Source organism: Orycteropus afer, unplaced genomic scaffold (genome assembly GCF_000298275.1).
Source record: "Orycteropus afer afer isolate SDZICR_OR568_19922 unplaced genomic scaffold, OryAfe1.0 scaffold00054, whole genome shotgun sequence".
NCBI lineage: Eukaryota > Metazoa > Chordata > Mammalia > Tubulidentata > Orycteropodidae > Orycteropus > Orycteropus afer.
In genome coordinates, this window is record NW_006921641.1 from 12,827,158 (window position 1) to 12,834,889 (window position 7,732).

The following is a 7,732-nucleotide window of genomic DNA, read 5'->3' on the forward strand; positions in this document are numbered from 1 at the left end:
CCTCCTCAGGAGAGCCCTAGAACCCATGAATTCCGCCAGAGGATCGGCTGAGGGAGCGAAGAGTGGGAGAATCGGCTCCTGCGCAGTCCGAGCCCTGGAGTGGGGACTGGAGGGGACCCCGGAGTCCCGCCCAGGCGTGCAGGGCAGGAGCCGCTCTAGGCTCCTGTAGCACGGCGGGTCCGGAGATGGCGGCCCCCCCAGAGGATGGAGGCGTCCAAGACGGCGTCCATCCCAGGCGGCGACCTTGGAGCCGCCTCTCCCGCGGGCTCTTCAGCCCGACTGACACTTCAGGCCGGTGAGCCTGGGCTCTCGGTTTACGCCTGTTCGAGCTCCAGGTCCCCGTAAAGCAAGGCTCCACTGAACATGGTGAGCGGCTCTTCCGAGTGCGCCAGCTGCCCCATGACCAGGTCGATGCAGACCGTGTCCCCTGCCTGCAGCGGCAGGATGAGGCTGAAGACGCCCAGAGCGCCCGGGCTCGGCTGGCTCTCCGCCACGGGCTTGTTCTCCAAACCCTCAGGCTCGTAGCCGCCGGAGTCGATGCGGGCCACGCCCAGGTTGGAGCGGGACAGCACGGCCTCCACTTTTTCGTGCCGATGTCCAGTTAGCACCGCGCTCAGCAAGTAGCGTCCGGCCAGTGGCGCCGTGAACAGACCTGGGGACAGGGATGGCAGTCAGGAAAGGAGACAGGTGGCGGGGCCAGGGAGGCCTCGGGAAGCCCACCCACAACTCCTTGACTAGGGAGGTAACCTTTTGGTCTTTTTGCTTTTTTTCCACTAGAATTTAAGCTCCACTAGGGCAAGGATTTTTTTTTTTTTTTTTTTTTGGTCTGCTTTGTTCAGTAGTGAATCCCAGCAGTGCCTGGCAAGAGTAGGCCCCCAGTAAAGATCCTGTTGAATGAAGACTCTTCCTCTCCACCTCCAACCCAAGTGAGGTGAGAATGAATAAATGAAGGAAGGGGTAGAGGGTCTCCCCAAATCAGAATGAAGACATATACATTGTCTGAAGAGGCAAGAATGATAACCTGTCACTGCACAGCCTCCTCCCAGGCTTACCTGTCTCTGGATCATAGTAGCCCCCATCGTTGAGCAGGACTCTGTCAAAAGGGACTGTGCCTGGTTCGGACCGGGGCAAACTCAGGGCAGCTGAAAAAGCCACCCGGGGCATAGAGATTGCTGGTGCCCCTTCCACACCTGGGTGGGGACAGTGGGTGTTAGGGTGGATGTTCTGTGCAGAGCCTCCCAGGCCCTTCTCCCAGATCTCTACCCACAGGCTGCCTGAGGCCTTCCATCCTGCAGGCCCTTGTTCAGGTTCTACCTTCTCCAGGATCCGATGAGAGAAACTTACCCTGTTCACCTTGGGGACCTGTGGAAAGAGGAAAAGAAGCAGTGAGAAGTAAGGCAGCTCTCACTAAGCCACTGAGCAAACCTCTGCTGAGTCCCTCCCGCTGTGCTGAGAACTATGAGGATTCCAAAGCAAGAATGGAGATACTGAGAAAAGGAGCAATAGGTAGAGCCATGCTGTAAAAGTGCTGGGCCATGAGCCCTTGCCTCCCCACCTTTCACACCCTACATAGCCCTTGCAGGCTCAGCTTCAGTCTTCAATACAGCAATGAGGCCAACATATTCAATTAGTGATTGTCTCAGCTGCTAATCACTTTCCTCCCACTATCAGCCATATACCAGTTGCCACTAAGTCAATTCTAACTCATAGCAACCCTATAGGACACAGTACAACATTGGGTTTCCAAAGCTGTAAATCTTTATGGACACGGACTGCCACATTTTTCTCCTGCAGAGCAGCAGAGCGCTTAACCACTGTACCACCAGAGCTCCTTATCAGCCATATAGGACCCCCAATTCCTCACCCCTTTCCTCCCTTCTCTGTCAGGTTCAGGATGGAGTATCAAGCCTGGGGCTGCCCAGGAGAGTCTCAGCCCACATACCTGGTGGCCCAGCAGGCCCCTCTTGTCCATCCTTGCCTGGAGGTCCTGGAGGTCCAGCAGGACCTGGAGGTCCCTGCATCCCAGGAGGCCCTGGAGGCCCAGCCTCACCTGCTGGCCCTATAGTGACAAAACTGCATTGAAGGAGAGCCATAAAGAGAGTTTCCAACACAGAAGGAAGATGGTAGCTCTATGCACAGGGGATGGATGAAATAGATGGGGCTTTGCAGGTTGCTTAGCTGGGGCCCCTCAATGGCTATGCTGTATACCTGGCAGAGCAACGTCCCGCCTCCACCCACAAGCCCATATGAGCAGCCAGAGGGAGGACAGGGAACTGGGACCTTGGATCATCAATTATGGAAAAACAATTACCCTCTGGCACAGAGATTGGGACTGTAATGCACACTGGGCAGAGCACGGAATAGATGAGATCAAGGTAGACTATTGTGGGGTAAGGGAAGGAGAAAGGGGTCCCCCACTCATGCCTTCTTGTGCCCCCTCACCAGTGAGGTCCATCAGGCTGAGCTGGTGTAGCCGATCCTCCAGGAGCAGCAGGGAGCTGTTAAGGACACTGAGCCGCCTGCCTAGGCCTGCCTGCCCCCCAAGTAGTTTCTCCAGCAGGGCTGCCTGAGTCTGGCTCGTGCTGTTGGTTTCCCGTAGCCCAGCCCAAAGCCCAGCTACATGCCTAGAAAGGCCCTCTCGAAGGCCCTGCAGCCCTCCAGCCACAGTGTCCAGCCGCTCACAGACTCCCTCAAGACGGCCCAACCTCCCCTCTAGTCCAGGGCACTGGCCAGCCTGTTGCTGTCCCTCCTCCAGGCCTCGGAAGCGCTCCTCACTCTCCGTAGCATGCTCTGTGGCTTCCTGCTGCAGCCTGTTAATCTCAGAGATGATTCGGTCCTTGGTGGCTCCCAGGTCAGCCAGATCAGCACCCTGGCCCTCCACAGTGGTCTGGAGCTCATGCAATGACTCATTGAGGGAGCTGAAGGTAAGAATGACCTCAGAGAGCTCTCCTTGTAGAGCCTGCAGGGCTGAACCTGAGCTGCCCCCAAACACACTAAAGCCATCCAATGGCCCTCGGCTTGGTCCTCCAACTCCCGGGCCAGCCCCAGGGCCTCGTGGGGGGAGCAGGGGGCAGGAGCAGCGTTCCACACCATCCCGAAGGCGGCCCAGTTCCTCTTGGACACCACCACAGGCCCCACAGCCCTCCTCACTGCGGGCCTGCAGCAGACCCTCCAGTTGGCCCAGCCGTGTAGCTGTGAGATTTAGCTGCAGCGTGAACTCTGCAGTTGTCGCATCCTGGGCACCCATGCGATCCTGGAGCTGGCCCAAGGCCCCTTGCAGTCCCTCTAGTGTGGCCTGCCGGGCCTCCCCAGCTGCTTCCAACTTGTTCAGGCCTGAACTCACCAGTCCCATCTGCCCCTCGCTGTCCAGCACCCTACGCTCCAAGGCACTGAGGATCTCACTGACCTGGGAGTCCTGCTCCCCAGGGGCCCCAGAGCAGAGCTGCCCACATGCCTGCACAGCCCCTGCCACCTGTTCTTCCAGCAGATCCATCCGCCCACCCAGATCCCCGCTCACATTGGCCAGCAGCCCCTCCAGCTTCTCTAGTTGGCCCTGGACAGCAGGCAGCCAGTGACTCAGCCCCTCAGCACCCCCAGGCCAGGACCCTTCCTGGTTCTCTAAGGAACCCAGGGTGGTGTTGAATCGGTCCTCTAGGCGAGAAAGGCGAGAGGCTAAGCTAGTATAGCCTGGAGGGTGGCCCCCTTGTCCAGCTGCTCCTCCTAGTTCAGTGCCCCGCCGGCCACTCAGCACTGTCACTGAGCTAGCCACAACCTCCAGCCTCCGCTCCAGCTCTGCCAGTCGTCGGCCCAGCTCTGGGGGACAGCATTCCTGAGGGGGCCTGCGTCCCAAGACCTGCCCAGTCAGCTGCCGCTGTCGCTCCTCCACTGAGGCCAGCAGCTTCTCTAGTGTGCGCAGGCGCTCCTGGTCTTCCTGCTGCTGCTGGCGGAAGCCATCCAGCCCGGTCAGGCACACAGAGCAGGATTCCTGCAGCCGACGCTCAAGCTCCCGCACCAGCTCCTCACTGTGGCCAGGAGGGGTCAGGGCTGAGTCCAGGGTACTACCACTGCCGCCACCACCACCACCACCACCATGATGGTTGTTGAGGTGGCCCAGCTCCTGGTCATGGGTGGAGACACGGTTGTCTAGGAGCTGCAGCTGGTGTTGGATCTCGTTGAGGGTTTCATGCACGCCAGGGCGAGCAGCTGCATCTGCTGGTTGCTGCCTCCCATTAAAAGCTGTCTCCACAGCCTTCTGGACATCTTCTGCCAGACGTCCACTCAGTCCCTGAAGGACCCCCCGAAGGCCTTGAAGCTCCTTTGTCAGGCTCTGTACCTGCTCCTCCAGCTGCTGCACCTTCTCTGACTCCCGAGGACCTGGCAGAAAGGGGAAGGCGTAAGGCAGAGGGAGTGGACCTCAGAGCTCAGTGCTCACTTCTGTATCTGACACTCTATCACTCTATATCTTGTCACCTACTAGGCCCTGCTCACCCCAGCTCCATCAAGAGGACAGAGGTCCTAGGCTGATTCTGCCACAACTTAGCTGGGTGATTTGGGCGAGAAAAGAAGGAAGGAAACTCTATTCACTGAATGCCTCCAGACAACACTTGGGTGATAATTAGGTAACTGGGCCATGAGTTACAAGTTTAATAAGTAGCAGAACCAAGTTTCAAACTCGGGTCACCTGTCTGACCACCAAGGCCATGTCCTTTCACTGTGCACAGTGCTTCTTAACTTTTTGGAAACTGTTTCCTCACCTGCAAAATAGGAGTGACATTCACTATTGTCCTCCTTTATGGGGCTGTCAGGAGGAGTGAAGTGGGAATGTAGTGGAGGCACTTAGGGCACCATAACCGTGGCTATTACTGGGCAGCACTCCCCACAACACTGCAGCGACAAACAAGAGGCTCCATGGCAAGCCTGCTGGGGCTCTAGTGGGTTGGTCAGAGAGTCAGCCAGGGTGTCTGTTTCCATAAGTACAGTTAATTGCTATCTCTCTGGCAGGGAAACACAGCACATCCGGAGTGCCTGGAAAGTGCACAAGGGAAAGCAAGCAACAGAGACTGCTGCATTCTGGGACCTGAAGTCTCCAAAAGCCAGAGGGACCTGGGACTTGTAGTCAGTTGCAGTGCATGCTAGGACTTGTAGTCTCAGTTGTCTATCCCCATGGACCAAGCTTCTCAGAGGAATCCCCGTTTCCTCCCACAGCTATTCCCAATGAGGAAGCATGTTGACCACAAGTGGGCGTGTGTGAGCACATAGTTTCTCTCCTGTCTCTCTCTCTGTCTGTCTCTCTCTTTCTCTCTCTCTCTCACACACACACACACACACACACACAAACACACATACAGAGAGAAAGACTGACTCTCATGGATCTCATTAGTTTCCTTCTCTCCTTTACTTCCCTCAGACTTAGAGCAACCGGAGTTTTCCCTCAGCAGCCTGGCCCCACATTTTCCACCCAGGATGGTGTCCTACTTTTCTCCACAGCAGCTCTCATACTCACCTTCTCCCCCTAGCCCACTGAGGTGGCTGCCAGCACTGGAGCCAGAAAGGTTGGGGCGGGCAGGCCTAGGTCGAGGGCGTGGTGTGGTAGGTGCAGGACCCAGTGCTGGGGAAGGACCCTCACCACAATCATCGCCTCCATAACCCTGACAGCACCGCCACTCCATATCTGTCACTGTCTTGTAGGCCACACGGTAGCGAGGACGGAGGAAGCTGCGATACCTAAGAGAGGTGGAAGGAGGCCTCTTTATTCCTCCCTGTACTATTAGTGACCCTGGTCCCTGTCCTAAGAGATAAGCAGCTGCTGGTGAGCCTACCCCTCAGGCTGGGTCTCCCTTAGTGTCCAGCATGTGGCCTTGGTCAGTTGACAGCTGTGCACTTGTTGACCAAGGGCCAAATTCCTGCTCTTACTCCTTTGCCCTGTGCTAGAACCTTGAGCACCTCTTCTTGAGGATGACCCAGCCCAAAGAAGTCAGTCTCCCAACCCCAAGAAGGCATTTGGCGGCTGATAAGGTGGTCTACATGAATTTGCCCTCAGTATCCTACCAGCCAAACTGTTGCCACAGTATCTCCTCAAAATGGCTCTGATCACAGCTGCTTGGTCTAGCTTCTTGCTACCTGCTTTGTACAAATTCCCTGAGTTGGCCATCCACCTTCTGGCTCTCGACCTGCCCCTACCAAGTGTCCACTGGCCCAGCCCATGCCCTAGCACAGGAGCTCACATGATGCTGCGGGGACATTGGGTCTGGCCCCAGCCACATGGCTGGTAGTCGGGCTTGACGAAGGTCTCCACTCCATCCTCAAGAACACAGCTCACAGTCCGGGTCACCACATAGGCACACCAATTCCTGTAGGCACAACCCCATGTGGGCTCAAGGACAGAGACACATGCCACAGAGGAGTCCCTAGGGGTTATCAGAGGCTAAGTAAAGGTCAAAAAAATGAAGGGCCCTGGGGGACCAGTGAGAGCCAGGGCTTTGGCAGGGGCAGCTCCCCCACGCTTTCCTGTGCACTAGGAGCAGATAAAGACTTTTCAAGATGGAAGAGGCACAGAATGGAAAACCACAACCACAGAGAAAATGGTCCTCATGATTGTGGGGGCCTGCAGGGTCTCTGAACTCACATCCTCATTTGTATCCCTTTCTGGCCCCTTCTCAATCCTCAGCTTGGCATGCCCTGTTTGAGCTGGATAGCCAAGTCCCCAGGGATGATCCCTTGGATGCTGCTGTCCATCTGTCCCTCAGGGGAGCAGACAAGGAGCAGGCCATGGGTCAGCTCAGGGTTAAGTAGAGAATAAGCCATTGATGATCCCTGCCTTCTTGGGGCGAGCAGTTCCACACACTTGCCCCATTCATGTCGGCCTCAGATCTATGTCCTGCTAAGGAGCCGGGGTGGTGTCACAATTATGGATTACTGGACGAGGCCAAGGAAGCCCTAGAAAGGGACAAAATGTCTGCTTAAGGATCCAGGGCTCATGCATACCAAGCAGCTGTCAGGAAGGCCTGGCCCATGCCCTTCAGGGTGGTTTCCTAGGAACATCAAACTGCGGGTCCCCCTAGGGTTGTGGGGATGTGGGTGCTGATCCTCTTTAGGTTACCAGGGAACCAAACAGTGCAGGGGGCCCTGGGAGTGGCCCCCAGGGAAGGGGGACATGTGAGAAGCCATCTAATGGATAAGCTTTCCTTTCTCCCCGCTTCCCTGCACCAGGGGGGACAGCCCACAGCAGGGTAACCAAGGTGGTGGCCAGCACATCCACCTTCCAACCAGCCCTTCTGACCCACCTCCAGCCTGGGGCTGGTCCCCCTCTTACCTATGTCTGCTTGCCGGCCGCTGGGCGCTCTGGGCTTGGGGCCCTCCGGGACTAAGGGCCCCACCGCCCCCTGTGTAGAGGCTGTAGCCGCGAGAAGGATAGCTAGCTGCCCCTGCGGAGGCGGTCAGCAGGCAGCAGAGGTAGCAGCTCCAGAGGGCGCTGGGGGCCATGGTGGAGGCGCTCCTTGGTGACTCTCAGTGGCACATCCTTGCCGGGCAGCTGGCGCCTCTGCCCAGCCCCAGGGGATGCCGCAGCTCGGCGGGACAGAGCGCCGGTGCTGGTCCCCGTCCCCTGTCCCGGGCTTCCTGCCTGCAGCCCCCAAGCCACACGCCTCCTCCTTGGCTGCCTGGCCTGACCCCTCTCCCCCTCCTCTTTCCTCCTCAGGCTCCCTTCTGTCCCTCCCTCGGTTCCTTCCGCTCT

The 7,732-nt window shown here is 57.6% G+C and overlaps 1 protein-coding gene across 1 annotated transcript; it reads right to left on the reverse strand.

The window, feature by feature from the left end:
- Positions 1-314: 314 nt before the first annotated feature.
- On the reverse strand, positions 315-7,482 carry EMILIN1 (elastin microfibril interfacer 1). Its single transcript, XM_007938865.2, has 8 exons — positions 7,313-7,482; positions 6,225-6,350; positions 5,504-5,724; positions 2,443-4,374; positions 1,943-2,059; positions 1,345-1,362; positions 1,053-1,190; positions 315-652 (listed from the first exon to the last, which is right to left on the reverse strand). The coding sequence occupies exons 1-8, from the start codon at positions 7,480-7,482 to the stop codon at positions 315-317; spliced, it is 3,060 nt and encodes a 1,019-aa protein (XP_007937056.1).
- Between the last annotated feature and the right edge of the window lie 250 nt (positions 7,483-7,732).

Excerpts from the sequence above, each read along its gene's own strand:
- EMILIN1 (XM_007938865.2), bottom strand. The coding sequence starts at position 7,482 with ATGGCCCCCAGCGCCCTCTGGAGCTGCTACCTCTGCTGCCTGCTGACC. Across the intron at positions 2,060-2,442 it reads CAGCCTGATGGACCTCACTG|GGCCAGCAGGTGAGGCTGGG; the intron begins GTGAGGGGGCAC and ends TTGTCACTATAG. Across the intron at positions 653-1,052 it reads CTACTATGATCCAGAGACAG|GTCTGTTCACGGCGCCACTG; the intron begins GTAAGCCTGGGA and ends CCCTGTCCCCAG.